This window comes from Ambystoma mexicanum, chromosome 4q, assembly GCF_040938575.1.
Source record: "Ambystoma mexicanum isolate Mex_15411 chromosome 4q, UKY_AmexF1_1, whole genome shotgun sequence".
NCBI classification, from domain to species: domain Eukaryota; kingdom Metazoa; phylum Chordata; class Amphibia; order Caudata; family Ambystomatidae; genus Ambystoma; species Ambystoma mexicanum.
In genome coordinates this window covers 396,265,116-396,283,556 of record NC_090928.1, presented here as the reverse complement: position 1 = coordinate 396,283,556, position 18,441 = coordinate 396,265,116, and the positions used below count along the sequence as shown (strand labels likewise).

The 18,441-nt window shown below is 43.4% G+C and overlaps 1 protein-coding gene across 1 annotated transcript in view; it reads right to left on the bottom strand.

Moving 5' to 3' along the window:
• Positions 1–18,441, bottom strand: part of RYR2 (ryanodine receptor 2) — a 3,854,281-nt gene that overhangs the window by 2,027,946 nt on the left and 1,807,894 nt on the right. The window contains exon 40 of the mRNA XM_069607971.1: positions 6,734–6,877. Within this exon, the coding sequence (XP_069464072.1) occupies positions 6,734–6,877 (144 nt within the window). The remainder of the gene's footprint in view (positions 1–6,733; positions 6,878–18,441) is intronic.

The window sequence follows — 18,441 nt, the reverse complement described above, 5'->3', positions numbered from 1 at the left end:
GTAAGGATTCTTAATATTTTTATTTTCACTCGGACAAGAATGAGCGTTCCAGCAACGATTCTTACTATCTTCAGATACTCTTAGTATTTTCGCTTCACTGGGCCGAAAATACTTTTTTGTTTGATAAACATCTCTAGCTGGAAGCGATCATAATCATTATGTACAGATTCTTTAACCATGGCTGGAAGTGTAATAGCTTAGCAAGCTCTTGGCTATCTCACAATTGTGACCTTTTGCTTGCAATGTGTATTATCTGAGTTTAAAAAAAAAAAATGCCATTGATGCAGTGTTTTGGTGGGTTTAGAATTTAACTCGCTTCATGCAATGTGTTACGTCTCTGTCTCCTCCCCGCAGGTATGGGCGACTTGCCGCTTGGTTCCTGCAGCGTTGGCAGTTGCCGTGGAGACATAGTGTTTCCTGGGCCAGGATTCGAACGGGTCACGTGCCCAGTCAGCTGATCGGGACGCAGCGAGGCAGACTCCACTCCTTAACAAACACACATAAGCGTTCGCTTCCCGGAAGACGCCGCTTATAATTAGCGTTCTTCCATCCTGCTTCGTTTTGGACTGATTCATTGTATTTTGGACTTTTGCTTGCCCGCTCGACTTTCTACGGCCTGCCCCTTCTATGTTTTGGCGAACCGGACTCGCGTCTTTGACGCATTCGAGCCTTCGCTCACTTTTCGTTACCTGCGTCTCTCGGGACGCTCTGATCTTGGTTGCTCCTGATCCCTCTGGCGGTTGGCTCCCAACTCCTTTTCTGGGGACAAGATCCTGCTACCTGGGAAACCTTTCCACTTCGCTACCTCTAGATCTCACAGTAAGTCAGTATACAACTTACCTTCCATTTAACTTACTGTCATCCGCTCCAACCAATTCTTCTCTCCTGCCTTGACATCCTCTTCTGTGGTACTGCCTGTCATACGACCCAACCCTTCTTCAGCCCTGTTTGGATACCTACAACTTTGGAACTATACTATACTTTATTTGGATTGTGCAGTTTGATAAACACACTCTTGGAACCAATGTGGACTCCTGGACGCTACCCTGTTTTGTGCACCATCCCGACACTAGTTGGCGTCCCTCGTGCCGTCCGGGAAGTAGTACCCTTACTAACCCACCTCTTTATTATTTTGTACCTCCGTTGTTTCTTTAAGTCCATTTACTCTTCTACATTGGGTAAGCTGATTCAGTGTTGATTACTATCTTTCTGACTTATTAGATAGACAACCTTACCCACCTTCCTTTCTCTTTTAGTTGCAGCTCTTCTAAAAAAACCCTACCAGGTAGAGTCACTCTTTTAGGGCATCCTATTGAAGAGATTGTATCATCCCCGATATCTAATATCTTGTATTTTTCTTACAGAGTTGGTTCTGCGGTGTGGACATCCCTGCTCTTTTGAGGAATCAACTCCTCTGTCTGGGTTTCTTAAGACAGAGGGGCGTTTTGCCTAAAAGAGCTCCTCAAGTTGAGGAGGCCTGGTTCTGGGAAACCCCTAGTGGGATCACCCCAGCTTGGGCTGAACTATTCTACTTCGCTCCCTCTTATCTGTTGGCCTGGCCAACTCAACCGTGAGTAACACAATGCATGTTTGTAAAAATATTTCAGCTAAAATGTTTTGCCTCAATTTAGATAATTTAGTTAAATAGTTTAATAGAAAATTGGGTTTAATCTCTTTATGTACCCAAAATGTTTACAAATGCTGAAAGAAAAAGATAACCCAGCTTCAATGTATTCCAATTTTAATAATTTGTTGGAATTGGATAATCCTTCAGGTGTTTTAAAACATTGGTTAAAAGAGATTAAAGTGTTTTTTTAATGATATTGGTTACTCATCAGATTTATATGTAAACATGGCTTTGGCAAGCAAGGAAATAAAGATGAAAGCTGCGATTTGGCACAGGAATACAAATTTGACTAAATTATCTTTGAACGTGAATTATGGTATATGTGTACACCAAGGCACCCTTTAGCTATACTGAGAAAATTAGCAATGGAAAAGTGACAAGATTTATTGTGCAACTATGTTTGGATTTGCTCCCACCTTTTCTAGACTGGGCACTTGGCATAACATGATGTACCTGAAGCGCTAGTGCCTTTGTAACATGGAGATAAAAACAAATAGACATCTGCTGGCTGGTTGTTCCAAATGTATGGAACTATAAAGAAGAGGCTATTCTACCCTTCGTTACTAGATGGATCATTTTCATACAGATCAATCTTGGACCCTTGTTATATTCTGGGACTAGTTTGGTTTTAAATGTATTATGTATTATATTTGGCAAGAAATTATCAAATTGTTAAATAGGTTATTACAATTTTAACTTTATGGTAGTTTTAATCCATGTTTGAGGGATTGCATTAGTTGATGAATGCTTTGATTTATTTAATGTATGTATTGTATATATAATATGATAATTATTCAAGATATTGAATTATGTTCCATCAAATGTATTTTATGTGTTCTATATAGTGTTAAAAGGTTTTATCAACCATAATACTTTAATAAAACAACAAAAACATTGGAACACTTTATAATGTGTGGAAGTTAGCGTTAGGATTGGCATTTCTGGAAAGTAGCACAGTACTGTTGCCAGAAGGGCAGGCAATTGCAGATTTAGTGGTGTGGGAGGTAGAAATGGAAGAGCCATGCTTTTAGTGTTTTTAGCAGAACTGGAGTATGGTAGGGACATCCTGCAGCAGCATAGATTTCTAGAGGGTCGGGCATGCCAGCAGAAGTACTGTTTGCTGGACTTCTCTTTGTGGGCCAGCTGGACTCCAACCTTTTGATGAATATGGTGCAGGGAGGCTCAACAGCCACCAGAAATGCTGGGTTTTGCCATCAAATAAGTTGGTATGCAATTCAAGACTGCTTTGTAGAGGATGCAAGCAGTTTTGAAAAAGCGGAACATCACTGACGCTTGCACAGGGAAGGAGAGATGGTACAGTGTCCATTCATCAACAGCCTTTTTTTCTATTTTAGTTCATTAAGTTTTCAGAAATAGAAAAAGGAACAGTGCAAAACAGAGCTGGAGATTCATCATACTGGTATGCAAATAGTTAGTACATATTCTCTGACAGCAGAAACTTAAAATGCCCAAAGTGGTTTTCCCTTCCCCCAACCCTTCCCTCCCCGAAGAAAGCGGTCCTCTTACAATTCATTTTTTCATTGAAAACTTTTCGATGTTTTTTCAATTAAAAGTTTTCAATGAAAAAATGAATTGAAGAATATGGGGGGGTTGGAAAGTGCATATGTGGGGGTCAGGAATAGAGGAAAAACAATAGGCGAATGGGGGATTTGGTGGGGAACAGCGGAAAAATAAAAATGAACATATTTTTGAGTTTTTTAGTGGAAAACATTCTTTGAGGTCGGCTAGAAGCATGGATGTGTGCTTCGTTAAGAAAGTGTTGCCCCCCTCAATGTAGCCATGGTGTTTGGGCTTTCTTTGCTTTATGCCTTTTGAGGGAGAGGCTGCTGTCTATAATGAAGCCCAAGGATTTGACTGAGTCTGACAGCTGGTGGGTGAATCCTTCCAGTTGCATATCACCAAGCCACTTTTGAACGAGCTGTTGTTTAGCAGAGGAACCAATGAGGACACATTCTGTCTTGGTTTGATTGATCTTATTTTATTTGTTTATGTATTGTGCATAAGTAAGGCGATTATACAGCAAGTAAATTGTGTTTCAAAGCGCCCAAAGGGCAGCAGGGAGGGGACATGAGAATGAAAAACAGATACAACAGTAAAAGATAGAGGCAGACCTACTAGGCCTTGTGAGCATTCAGAACGTGCAAGTGCAGAGAGAGAGAGAGAGAGAGAGAGAGAGAGATAGAGAGAAAGGGGATGAGTGACTGGGGGATAAGTGTAAGGTGTGCCAGGAGGGAAGTGCATACGGCAGGTTTTTGACATCCAGGTTTGGATGGTGGACAGGCACTCACAGAGGTGGGTGGTGTAATGCGGGCCCTTTAATCATGAGGTACAATTGGGTGTTGTCAGCATATTGATGAAAGGCTTTATTTATCTTTTAGGAAAATTCCCACAGGTTCCACATAAAGGTTAGAGATGATTCGGGAGAGGATGGAACGTTGGGGCCCCTGCATGTGACTGGGAGTCACTTAGATCTGAATGAACCCATCTGCATATCTTGGTTTCTGCCAGATAGGTAGGAAGTGAAGTCATTTTTTTTGGTACCGCAGAAGACCAATCTCTTCAGTCAGGAGGGTGAAGAGTGGCTGATGGTGAATGGTGGTGAATGCAGCTGAGAGGTGACGTACAATGCATCGCCCTCCACTTGGATGGTGGTAGCATCGGTAATGCGATTGGGGCAGAAACAGACTGGTAGTTACAGAGGCTGAGTTGTTTGATTTTATCCAATAGTTGGGATGCAACAACTTTTCTATGAGTTTCCCAATGAATGGGAGGCTTGTGATGGGTCGGCTGTAATTACCTAGGTCCTTCGGATCGAGTGTGAGCATCTTTAAAAGGGGTTGTGTGAGACCTGTCTTGAGTATGTCTGGGGACCTCGTTGAGGGACACAATCACAATTCTGAAGCTGACACTAAGCGATGGGCCACTGAATTGTTTGATGTGGTAGGCCTAGACAGCATTTCCATGTAAGTGGTGGGTTTGAGGACGCTGAGTGTATCTGAGAGATCCTTGGAGTAGAGGGGAGTGAAGTTTTTACAAGGGGGAAGAGTGTGGTAGGGGATGGAAAGCAGACCTTTGCCCAACTTCTAGGTGTCGATGAGAGTTCCGTTTTTTTCATTTGATTTATTGAACAGGTATTGATTACATCACAATTTACTCGTGATACCGGCTCATTGGAGTTGGGTGTGGGGTTGGCACAGTGCTTGACTAATTCAAATAAGGCTTGGCTCCAGTTAGAGGCTTCCTCGATGGCAGAGGAGTAGTATGCAGTCTCAACCTTGGATATCATGTGTCTACATCGGGCATGCAGTGATTGGAGTGATGTGAGATCCTCCGAGCTGCAGTGTTTGCACCTCCTCTTTTCAAGCATCTGATCAAGGTTTTTTTGGAAGTAAGCTCATGTGTTCACCTTGGCACGCATGGTTAGATTTTGGCACACCCAGTCTTTAGGGGCCCATGGGCATCGACTACCTGCTTGGCTGAGTGACTGAATGATTTCAGAAGGGTTGCAGGATCCTCTGTTAAGGTGAATGCCACACAGGTTGCCTCTAGGCTGTATAGTGGAAATGTCTAGAAAGAGTGGTTTATGCAATCACTGGGTGCTTAGCCTAGCCTTTATGTGGCAATAATGCATCTGATAAGAGTAGAGGGATGGGTCTGTGCAGGAAATGAGTGGGGAGGAGGCACGGACGGGATCCAGGGTGTAGACTTTGATATGTGTGGGGGAAGAGTACAATTTGCTTGAGATCCATGGAGTTGGTCAGGGGGTGTAGTATGTCAAGCAGGTGTTTTGCTGGTTGAGACTCAGGGACATTAAAGTCTCATAGAAATATGGTATTAAAGATGGATATTGTCATGGAGTAGCAGCAGTTGGAGAAGTCATTGTTAAAGTCACCACTCCCCTGCGGTGGCCTGTATGTGAGGTGGAAGGTAACCAAACAATTGTGTGTTAGGGGGACTCAGCATGAGAGGGATTTGAAAGAGCTGGTTGTGGGGGTCAGGATTATTGTACAGGGCCATTCGATCTTATGGATGACTGCCACCCCATCCGAATCACTTCTGTCTTCGTAAATGTAAACTTTGAGGCCATTGTGAGTGAGTGAGTCAACGAGCGAACAGACTTTTGAAAGTGCCTTAAACCCAAAAACCTGTAAGAATTTGTTGCCTGCAGTTGTTTATGTAATGTACCCTTTCACAATGATCCACAAGAATGATGGGGTATTTACTCGGCATTCTGTATGTCTCGGTGAAGTCAATGACATTAGATTCTAAATGTCCCGTGAAACCTCACTTAACCAATACAAATCACTGGCATGCTCTAATTCATCCAAAGCACAGAAATATGCACCTTTCTTCTCACTGTGTCCACTGATTTCCCTCTATTGTCAATAACCCTTCAAGTCCATTATCTGTTTTCGATTCCTGATGGAAAGAAGATCTACGTTAAATATATTACTGCATCATCCATTGGACATTTCACAGGCACGGGCCTTCATTTTTGGCTGGCAAATGTCTTGAGAATGTTGAAGAATATCTACTTCTAAAATGTTATATTGAGGTTAAAGCAGTTTTAGTACAAGTTATGGCTTGTGGAATGTTCTTCCACTAGATTTTCTGACAATGGACGGCATTATGATGTGTTGTGATGGCTCCTAGACTTGCTTGTGTCTGAAATAGTACTCCCTATGCTCAGAATACATCCTCTCCATGGCTCTGTTCGTCGAACAAAAGAGGAGGTTTAAGCAATGCTTTAGCTTCAATGAGACAGACATAATGGAAGAGCTTGATAAATGTTATGTTCAATGGTATGCCTTCAATGAAATAAATATCCGAACGCCCCGCCATCGGAACATTTGTAATTAAGGTAAACAGATTTTATTTCCAAAATACAAAGTTATTAGGCCATTATGAGAATGTGCTGCCTTGAATTTAAATAATCAATTTTTTGGAGAAAGAGAAACAAAACATATAGAGAAAACAGAGAATTGCATGCAGCATAACATTTGTAAATCATATTGAACTTTGGGTTTAACTACAATCACATGTCTGATGTACTTAATTTCAAAGCTTCCTTGAACTTGTACTTACAAGGTTTTTTGGCCTCACCCTTGACCGTCTTTTCCGTCAGTCTTTTATTGAGGTTTGCTACCTTTTCGACTAAGTACAGGAGACGCCCTCGAATAGTGAAATCGCTGCTTCCATCAAGAGCTCCATCCTCATCTAGTTCAATTCCTGGAAAGAACATCATCAAAAACTGTAGAGCAGAAGCAGGACAAACAGATCACTGTGCTTTGTATCTCAGCACACACTTCACATTCCCAGATATATTTGCACACTAAAAGAAGATTAAAGGACTCTACGGCATGAGTGTTACGCCTGCACTAAGCAGTCCAGCCAGCATTATTCATTCACGCTTTCATTGCAATATTTTTAGTGAGGCTGCCTTATAGGAACATACACGGACATAGTGAACAATCGACAGCCTGGAACATTAATGTAAAAACATTGCCGAGTGTTTTTGGCAGATGTATATGTATTTCCTGCCTCAATATTGCCACAATTTGTTCTCTACATATCAAGGAGTCTAGCGGAAAATGGTGGAGGAGTAGGAATAATGTGGAAAAAGTTCAGCGAGAAAACAAATGGGGTACAGATCTTGTGAAAACAAAATTTCTATTAGGAGGTCGAGGTACAAGGATTGGAGGAAAGAGCTTAAGCTATGATATCAGTGTGTGGGCAGGCTAAGGAGAATAGGAGTTGAGCACCGCCTCAGAAACATCCAACCCCCCAAAAAGACATTTTGAAAAATCAACTAAAAGCGGTTAAGGTTTGCAGTCTAGATGTTTTTGTTGTCAGCATGCCGTGTTAGCAAATAGACCTACTGGCCATATATCTACAAGAATGTATTTTCCCTAGTGTGAATTTTAGCCACACAACGGGTCAATTAAAAACCAAAGAAAGGTGCCATTTCACAAAGGAACACGATGAACCTAGAAACAGATTGTAAATGAAAAAAGCCATATTGTACATAGCATTTTAAACTAGGGACATCCGACCAGCAACCCTTTTTCATTTGCAGTCATTGAACTTTGGTACGTGACAATATCCTGGTTAGTCCAGATTAGCATACGACCTTACGTAAGAAACTTTGCTAAAACGTGGGTCTCATGATTTAGAAGTTACATTGTCAAGAGGCAAACCTTGTTTCCACCCATTCCCTCTACACCAGCGAGGTAGGTGAACAACTCAACATGGGTCAATTGGAAGGCTTTGATTTTCACATGATGAATTAGCCACCAGGTTACCTCAAATTGACCAGCAAAAGAAATGCAAGAGTACTCAGTGAATCTGAAACATTGGCCCTTTTAATTGCTTTCATGAGAAAACTGGTGCACATAGAGTAAAATAATCCATCATCCATGACTGGACCACCAATTGCATTGCCTGGCCAGATGGCGCTATATAAATTCACCTGGAGATTGTGATTGCTCGTTGAACGGTGCTGAGCGGTGGGTGCCACATAACATCTCTGAAATAATCCTTGCTTAAGCTATGCATTCTCATTCCACATCGTTCCCAATCATCTCTGACAATCAAATGTACTGACCGCCAAATAATAGGGCAACAAAACATTGCACATAATAAAACGGAAAGCACTACATCAATAGTGTCCTCAAGTGCATTACTCAGACAGCGATGGTCCTAGGGCAGGAGGAAGATCATGCCAGACTGCTATGGTTGCACTCAAGAAGGTTCAACCCACGGAATTGCATGACATACCTATGGCAACATAAGAGGCAGTTTAGTTTCTGCTGAGGCACCCTGGGCTAAATTGTTCTGTCTCTTTTGAGGTGGAACTAGGCCTGATTAGCATTTGGTCTTTCCCCTTTCTGTAATGGCTTGGTAGGTTGAAGAACGATGGTCTGGAGTGTTGGCCAGAGCAATGCCAGAGTTTCAGATTCATTCAAAACCTTTCCCACCATCACCTCTTTTGTTTTGCTTGCATCACACAGGCCTGCAAACAGCAAGGTCATTCACCCTGCTAAGTCTGAAGGCCATAATGGCCATCGTGTACTTCACAGAGAAAAGAGTAGCCAGTATAGATAGTTCAGAATTGAAGGTTGAATCCTGACACCAGTGAAGCCAACCCAACACCACATCACGTGTGTTACTAAAAGGTCACATATATCCATATGTGTGAAGTGTGAAAAACGAATCAGAGTTTGAGAAACCTAGCGCACCTAAACCTAGCTCCATGGACCAAAATAACTGGGGTGGCAATGTGGCTTTAGCAACTGTTGGTCTATAGATAAATCAAAGATGAAGAAAGTTATGCAACCACCATATCCAATCCATCCATGGATGTAATTTACAGGCCATTGCATCTCACCTTACATGTAGGAAGACAGCACATCTATCTTGGAGATAATATGACGTTGCTGTCTGGACCATGGAACTCTTGCCACCAAATGTGGTTCTCAAACAGCGGAACTCTTACATTCCATAATGGCTGCTCTTGAAAGTGCTCCAAAAATTGGAAACATATATAAAGAAGTACTCTGATGCATTTTTTCACACATATGTATATATGTGACCTTTTAGTAACACACGTGGTGTGGTGTTGGGTTGGCTCCATTGGTGTCAGGATTACACCACCACAGGGCATGGGCTTCCACTGGTCTCATCGATTTATAGGAACCTGGGGATTCAGGGAGCTGCATTCATTCTTTTTTTTTAAAACTCTTTTTATTAGTGGTCACAAAAGATACACAGCAATTATCACATCATTTTCACAGCATACAACAAGTACATGATATATATCTCGTCTGAGTGTTCATGATTACATAGTCTCATCTTCCTCCGAAATCATATCACAAAAGTACATCCTGAAGGGACCCCAGATGTCTTTGGGCCTGCTCGTAGTTGGGCAGGTAAGAACAAACTGTTCCTCTGTTTCGTTTCACATATGTTAATTCTCGAAGGAACTGTTTCATGTTGGGTGGGGTAGCACTCTTCCAATTTTGCAAAATGCATTTTTTGGCTGCCGCACATGAAATGTTAAACAGTCTCCTGATTTTTTCAGAGCATTTGCCTATGTCACCAAATAGGTATTTCTGTGGCCTTAGCACCGGGAGAACCTGTGTGATTTCCTCCAACATCTCTGCCACCTCTCTCCAGAAGTCCGCAACCACCGGACACCCCCAGTACATGTGGAATGCACCCGCCTGGGGTGCTTTACATTTGGGACATTCACCCGAACCCACCAGCGTGAACTTGGCTATTTTGGCTGGAGTGTAGTGTAGTCTGTTTAAAATCCTAAACTGAATCAAGCGTAAGCCAGCGTTCAAGGATACCTTTTTGGTAAGTGAGCAGTACTCTTTCCCATTTGTCTTTGACCTGGTATGTTGTGGGAGAGTGTGCCTGGACCGCCGTATATAGTTTGGAGATCCCCAAGTTGTCCGCAGCCATTATCAGCTCTATACATGGATGTGTGGGGGGCTCATCCGGGAAGAGTGGCCAGTGCTTCTGAAAAGCTGATCTCATGCAATAGTATTGGAGTGTTTTGAGTGGTCCCCCTTCCAGCGCCCTCATTGTGCCTTGCAGGGTCGCAAATGTCCCGTCAATAAACATATCACCCAGTTTCATTTCCTCATTGCGATCCCAGGCTTCCCGCAGGTTACAATTGTGTGTTGGAGGTATGCCCGGGTAATTCCAGAGGGAGACCTCTGGGCTATAGGGGGTTTCCACTCCCAGTCTTTTAAATATAGCCTTCCATGCCACAACCGTACCACTCACTGGGTTATACTCACATGTGTCTCTATAATGCGTATCAAAAATTACAGACTTTATACTCGTGGGGTGTGTGGTGTATTCTTCTATCCACCCGTGAGGGGGGCCTTCAGTCTCTCCATACCAGTATCTTGCGAACTGGGCTTGGGCAACGTAATAATACAGTTCAAAATCGGGCGCCGCTATGCCGCCTGAGGAGTATGGTTCAGTCATTTTTTCCCATCCTATCCTTGCAGTTTTACCATTCCACAGAAAAGTTACCAACATGGATTGAAGCCTAGCAAAGAGGGGCCGTCCCGGCCATATAGGGATATTGAAAAAAGAAATATAGCGGTTTGGGAAGATTATCATTTTAAGGACTGCGACTCTACCATGCAGTGAGATCAGAAGACGTCCCCACATCGACAATTTGATACTTAAGGTGTGCAGTGTGCTCTCATAATTATCTGTGTATAGTGTACGTCTGTCTCTAGAGACCAGTATTCCCAGGTATCTAATGTTTTGTTCAGACCATTTGAGTCCAGATAGATTATCTGGACATTTGGTTGCCGGAGTAAGCGGGAATATCTCCGATTTGGTCTTATTTATAGTATATCCGGAGTAAACCGTGAAGTTCTGAATCTCCGCCATTATGGGTGAAATATTGTTTTCTGGTTCACGGATGTACAAGAGTGTATCATCTGCATATGGGGAGATTAATTGGGAAGAGCCTTTCAAATTAATCCCCCTACCTGAGTGTCTCAGCCTAATCGCGACTGCCATTGGTTCTATTGTCAATGCAAATAATATTGGCGAGAATGGGCACCCCTCCCTTGTGCCCCTCCCCAGTAGGAACAGCTCTGAGATGGTTCGGGTAGTCAACACTCATGCCCCAGGTTCAGTGTATATCAGTTTCACATATCTGATGAAGTTCGGGCCCATCCCAAATGTTTCTAGCACTGCTAGCAAATAAGCCCACTACACCGATTCAAAAGCCTTTTCGACATCTAGGGATATGGCCACTGCATTCCTCTGAGGGTTGATTTGTGCCATAATACCAAAAAGTCTACGGAGATTAAGGGCCGTGGATCTAGTGGGGATTAACCTGTTTTGGTCGGGATGGACAAGTGTAGGGACTTCCGGTAGGAGCCGGTTCGCCAGCACCATTGCAAATATTTTGGCATCAGTGTTTATGAGAGAAAGGGGCCTATATGATGATATATTCTGCGGCGGGCGACGAGGTTTAGGGAGTACGGTTATTATGGCTTCTCTCATGGTCGTGGGCAGTATGTTGCTCTGGATTGCTTACTCCCACACATGCAACAGTACTGGCACCAGCTCCTCACGGAACTCCTTGTAGAGTTCCGCGCCCAATCCGTCAGACCCTGGAGCCTTACCCGAGGCCAATGCTTTAATTGCCTCAGTGATTTCCTCAGCGGTGACCGGCTGTTCCATTGCCAGTCAGGCCTCCTCAGAGAGTTTGGGCATTGCAAGTGCCTCTAAATAGGATTTGATTTCCGGGCTTGCCTTAGTGTCTTTGTTGGTCCGCCAAAGGGGTCTGCATATCAACGTTAAAAGTGTTCAGGGAAATGCAGTCTGCCCCAGGCTAGGATATTTTGTAGTTTGCAGGCCCAGGCGTTCAGTGGCTATAAGCAACCACTCCCTTTACAGGTTGTAGATCTATGTTAACCACCCTTCCGCTCTGTTTATGCCCCCACTGCAGGCTCGGTTGACGGCTGTCTTCAGCCGTCAATGATACGTGCGGCCACTGCAGCCGCGAGACCGAGCTTCGGTCTAGGCGGGATCTGGCAGCGGCATCAAGCCCCACACCCAGTCGGAGCCACTCTCCCTCGTTCGCTCACCCAGAGTCGCACGTCTGTGCCGCGTCACCCCCGGATAGCCACAGCGGCCACAGTGGCATTCAAGGATCCGCTGTAGAGTCCCCTCCTGCCGTGACTTTCGAGAAGAGGGAGCTGCATTAATTCTAATGGGTTTATCCCGGCATGTGAGATTTCCAATTGATCATTCTTTCATTCACGTGCACGAATGGTTAGTTGTCTGATTTGTATTTTTGTAGGTTTTAAGCTGTGTAATGTTAGAAATAAATGTTACATTTGTGTACACTTGTTTGTAGTGTATAACTGGGACCCCTGATGAAGACGTGGTCAAAATAAACCAACACGTCGAAACCGGTCGGTCTTGAATTCATTGGGTGATGTGATCAGGCAAACTATAACCACAATCAAGATCCACTCCAAAATATGAAATATATAACATCTGCTGAATATTATGCATTGTTAGGGAGAATTCTCCAGAATGGCTAATTTCCCTTACCTACTGAGTCCCTCACCAGCTTTGTTGGATTTCTAGAATTTATTTTTTTCACCTGGTAAGAGTGTGAGCCTTTTTTCCCACTCTTGCATGTGTTTTGCTGTGTGTGTTTATATTTTTGTTTTCATAGACTGTGGAGCTCCACCTACACCGTAGGCATCATCTTTTTACTGTATGTTACACAGCACTTTCAGTGCAGTGACACATGGTTGTCTTTTTCAGACTTCCCAGCTCCGACTCCATTTTCTGGGACTGACTTCTGTCTCCCAGAACATGTAAAGTTGCCATTGACTAAATTAGTCTTTTTAAACTCACAGACCCAGTACAAACTATCTTACATAGAGTTCTGGAAAGGGTTAATAATTATCCATTTTTGTCTATTTCTCATGAAACCTTGTTTTGTTCCCTTTTCATTAAGATTTGGCTGGTGGCAGTGGTAACTACCCTATTTTTCCTACCGCGGTTATTTTAAATAGCCTTGGTATTGTTTTAGGCTATCTTGGTAGCCTCGAACTTAAACCCGCTGGACCATATACGTTTTTATACAGTTCTGGCAGGGTTTATTCGCCATTTCTTTTTGTAAAAGTCTTTCTCGTGTTTTTCTCTGCCCGCCAAACCAGGTTTGATTCCTTTGTTCGCCGACCTTTGGCGGGCTTCTGCACAGAAGCCCTCCTTAGGTGCCTGAATGTCTGAGGGGGAAAGGATGTGAGGGAGGGGTTTGAGACTCCCTGCACAGGGTCTCCCTAGAGACCCATGTGCACTCTGGTATGATTGTCTGTGGTGACTGTCCTGGCGGGACAGCCACCCTGCTGTGTGATTGACAGCCAGGCTGTGTGAATGGGGGTAAACTGCATAAAAAGCAGGTCTCTGGTGCTGGAAAGGCAGACTCACGACTGGATCGAAAGAACTGAAGAGAAACTGACAGAAGAGGACCTCTACCACGACTGAACTTCCCGGTGAAGCCCTACTGCAGGTCCGAATCTTAAAACTTCGATGACAGGGAAGATCTGCAAGGAATCTTCTCTCCTTGAGCTGGTGGAAACAACCAGTTCACCAAACTGCAAGCCAGGCCTCTCTACTCTGGTCAAATTTGCTGTACAGAGCTACAGTGAACCGGATAGCCAGGAGGAACGGACCCTGCTTGGGTTTTAAGGAGCGCTCCTTTTATTTGTCGCTTTGCTCCGCTGCTGGTTTCTTCCCTGGGCAGTGCAAGACCCTCCAGTCTTCCTCCTTCTTATCAGTCCGACAGTCACTTCAGGAACTGTGAGCCTGCAGAATCTGCCAGGAACGTTTGCCTCAGCTACAGCTTTCTTCTGTTCTAAAGGTACTGTGCTAACCCGGTTGTTCGTTTCGTCCAGCCGCGGTGAAAGTTTGTGAAATCTTTCGCTAAACCGAGGGCTTGTCCTTCTTTATTCTTTAAAGTAACTTTTCATCTGACCAACTTCGTTCTGAACTCTTGGCAAAGACTTAACCACGAACTACTCTGAACTGTGTGATCCTCTGCAAAGACTTTGGTCCATTGACTTTGGGCCAGGCCCCTTTAATTTGATTTCCTCACTGTGGTTCCTTTTTCTAGATTGCCCTGCTTACTTACTTGTTGGTGCTGCTCAAATTCTGTCTAACTTTGTCTTTCCCTCCCTTTTAAATTGCTGGAGTGCCATTTTGCTCACACTTCATGTTGAGCCTAACTTTTCCAGAATCTATTGGGTGCGGTGTAGTGTATTAAGATTGTGATTTTTCAACTGCTTGATAACAGTGAAATGTTTAATAACTGATGTGTAAATACATGTATATTCTTTTACTCAGAAACCTTGAGTCAGTGTTTGTTTGAATCATAGTAATTTCTGTCCTTTTTGTAACTATTGATACTGCTCACTTTACTCTTGAGATAAGTCTGGCTGCCAGGGGAGTTGCTAGGTCTGGAAAAGTCCTGGGGCTAAGCTGATGTCGGAACTGTTGGGACTGGGGGCTAGCTAGTCTTTTGGCTGTAGCTCCCAAGATTCTATCCGGGGCTACAACCAAAAGATCAGGGGCTACAGCCCCCTTAGCCCCCCCCAGCAACGCCCCTGCTGGCTGCTCAGCCATCGCCACCACTTTACTGTGTAGTGCAGGCTTGTACCAAAGGTGAATTTGTACTGTCACTTGTAGTCCTAATTGTGTGTGGTGTTCCCAAAGGGTACTGTATATAATTCTGCCTAACATGCATTTATTGATGTTGTCACTAAATATTATTTATAATGTATGCACACACATTATTGAATGTGTATGATTGTATGAATATGGTTGTTGAATGAATGAATGGATTTTGTTGTGTAGGAATGATTAATGCCATCTGCACTTTTATAGTTGTGATTTTACCTGCAACCTAATTTTTGTTCTTGTTTATGACTCATTCATGATTAATTTTCATTTCTAATTATTGTGTCAGTCTAAATAAATATATTTGATACAGATTTATTATATTAAGTCCTCTGGATATTCTTTCAGTGTATGTAGGGTTTCCATGGGATGCCAGCACTTGATCTCCCATTTAAAATCACCAACTCCCAATCATTCAGAAAGCGCAACCATCTCGTACGTACCCCTCGCATTTGTATTCTTTAGTAGCATTATGCTGTCTGAAGCAATATTCCGATGCTTGCCCTTTCTCTGATGCTCACCGCATCTAGCATTTAGGTCGTCACTTACCACAATCCCATCTTCAGTAGGCACCTTTACCCAATTGGCTATCAGCACGTCTGAGTAAGCAAATGTGTCAGCCATCCCATACCCCCTATGAGGGTCATAGATGTTGATCACCAATATCCTTTTCACTTTTGTTGCTCCCTCCAAAAATACTTCGACAGCTAATACATTGCCATTTGGATCGCCGGGGAGCACCACACTGGACTTTAGCCCTTGTTTTACTCCGGTTAATAAACCTCCATATGGTCTCCCCTTAGCTTCTTTGTTAGCCATGGCATGATGTATTACAAAGCCGTCAACAAAGACACTTGCCATTAACCACGTTTCCTGGAGCATAAACACTGAATGACCAAGCAAAAACTCCAAGGCGGGACCATTATGTACAAAGTAGGAGTGGCCTCTGGTGTTCCATGAGGCCAGCATGAATTCTCACTTTACCTTCACTACAAACCCAGGTAACATGCTTTTTAGCCATTACTAACCCTGCACATTATCAAAACCTTCCTGAGCAGAAGCATCATTGGCCACTGCCACAAGCACATTACTTTTCACTATATTTTACACACATTGCAACATACCACTGTTTCAGAGGCTGAAAAAGCTTTGTCCACTTCAAAGGCCAAATATTCAACCGATTCAATCTGAGCTCTTCCCAGTGATGCAGTCATCGGTAAACGACAATGTACCCGTGAGATATCCCCCACCCTATGTTTTAATAGTGCTATGAACACATGAAGTTAGGATACTGAAGGCGTGAATTTTGCTACATGCTTTCAATAATTCACTTGATTAACATTACTTTATCCACCATTAATCAGTTTCCTCCCTATTGTGAATGCTCTTATATCCAGGGTCGGAGTATCTAAGCAGATTGTTTGTAATAGGACCAGTACTGCCTCCCGACAAGAAGACCCATGGCCCAGCTTTGATCTGGCCTATAGGGCATTAGGCCCATGGCCTAACAAACAACGCAAAAGGCTGGTATGGCCAGGTTTTTTGTTCAAAGTGGGATACTTTTTTTGGGCCAGTTTGATGAGTTAATTCACTCTGTGGCTAATAGTTTTGACCAGTGTTGCTGAAGACATATTATTTAAAATGCACTATTTGCATCACACTTAATCAAACAACTGCCCCTTGGTTACTATTCAAACAGTGTCACAAAAGGAATGAATAGCCATTTTCAATTGTGTGCCACTTTGTCATTGGTACTCGGGAGAATTTTAGGGCCCAGTCTGACCCTGCCCTGGGCCTGCAGTTACATACTCCTTCCCCCCCACTCAGATTTTGAGAACCCACTGAGTTCACTTCACTCATAATAACTGGGAGCACTTTCACGCCTGGGAGCAGTGCTGGGCCGTCCGCTATAACAGCCTTGTTATCCTTTAACAGCCAATTGGTCAGAGTACCCACACTAAGTTGTTGCCTTTTCTTTTGGTGAGCTGCTCATTTTCTAGTTTGCTTGTTCTTTTTCTTTGGGTTAAGCACTGTGGCAATCGTAGAGTTCAAGGGCTGATTTGAATCATCCCTCGCAGTAACCCCAGGGCTGTTTTTCCATGTAGCTGCCCTTTTTTGTTTCTCTCTCCACCGGATTTGTTTGTGGGTTAAATAACCAAAGGGTGATTGTAACGATGTGTCCGGTTTATCTGCACCCTCAATGGAGTCCTGAGATGGAGCTGTAATTGACATAGTGTCTTCTTCGACTAGACCAACTAAAGTGGTAAACTGGCTTTTTTTGCTAGAGACGAAGTCTCATTTGCCACCAGACGCGATTGTAATTTCAATATGTGCTCTGATTGCTTTTACAAGTCTGTGTCAATACGCCCAAACAGTTTTAAAAGAATCTGCACGGCAAAGTGTAGTACATTTCGTGAAGCAACCGCATCAGAACGGATCGTGTCTTCCCCATCAAATTCTAAAGATTTATCAGACGTGTAGGTTCCCCCATTTCCGTGGGAAGACTGCTCTACATTTGAATTTGTCTCCATCTCAGTGATTGTTTGATGGGAATTAAACAATTTAGGGGATTCAGATAGGCGCTGAGAAGTGGATCCTGTTTCCAGTGAATCCTGTATCACAACAGGGTCCATCTCAGCTAGGTTCACATTTACAGACGGTACTGAGTCAATAATATCTGATGCACGTACAATATTGCACATCGAGTAACACAAATGCAACAAAGAATTCCTGTCTATGTCTCCAAAAGTAGAGTTTGTGTCCCCAGACGACAGCCCCCCTGCAGGGCTGTTAGATTTCTACGGAAATTTGATTGTCACCGAAGTACCTGGAGCTGGTTTAGAAACATGAGGTGTAAATACTTAGTAATCTGGCCAGCATCAGCAGACAACCCTGCCGGTAGATTTCCTTGCTGATCTCACAGTGATTTGCCTGTAGCGACTCCCGCCATTTGCACAGAGGGGTCACAATTCATTGCTCTCTTATACCTGTTTGATTTCCGGTAGGGCTTGCTCTTTCGAAGGTCATAGGTCCCGCTGCACTTGCACTTGCTACCAGCTGGCTGCACTTTTATTTATTGTCTTTAGTTATCTTACTGTCATCCTATGTACTGCACTTTGCCCCTTCCCCCTCCCCTGCACGATCTTAATGCCACCAGGCCTAGTAGTCTGTCTTCCCTCTGTTTCCCCTCACTTGCCTCGTTGCACCTTGAAACACTTGTGTGTAGGCTTGTTATAAATGCCATATCATATCATATCATAACTTTGTTGTTTGTATAATTAATGGAGACCAATGAGAATCCAGCGCAGTTTCAACAATGTTCAAACAGTTATAGTTATGAGTATCACATCCTCCCAAACCTTGTCTCACCTTTAAGCAACAAGGCTGTTTTCAAATCCCAATCCAATGGATCCAAGGAGCCGCGAAGAACACGGAAAACACACTACGCCACACTGTGCGATGCTCCATGTCTGGCTATGGTTTTTAAGGAATGTCAGCAAACAACAATGTAGAGAGCGTTGACAGACTCTCATGCAGTCACAGGTACTAGGAAAACA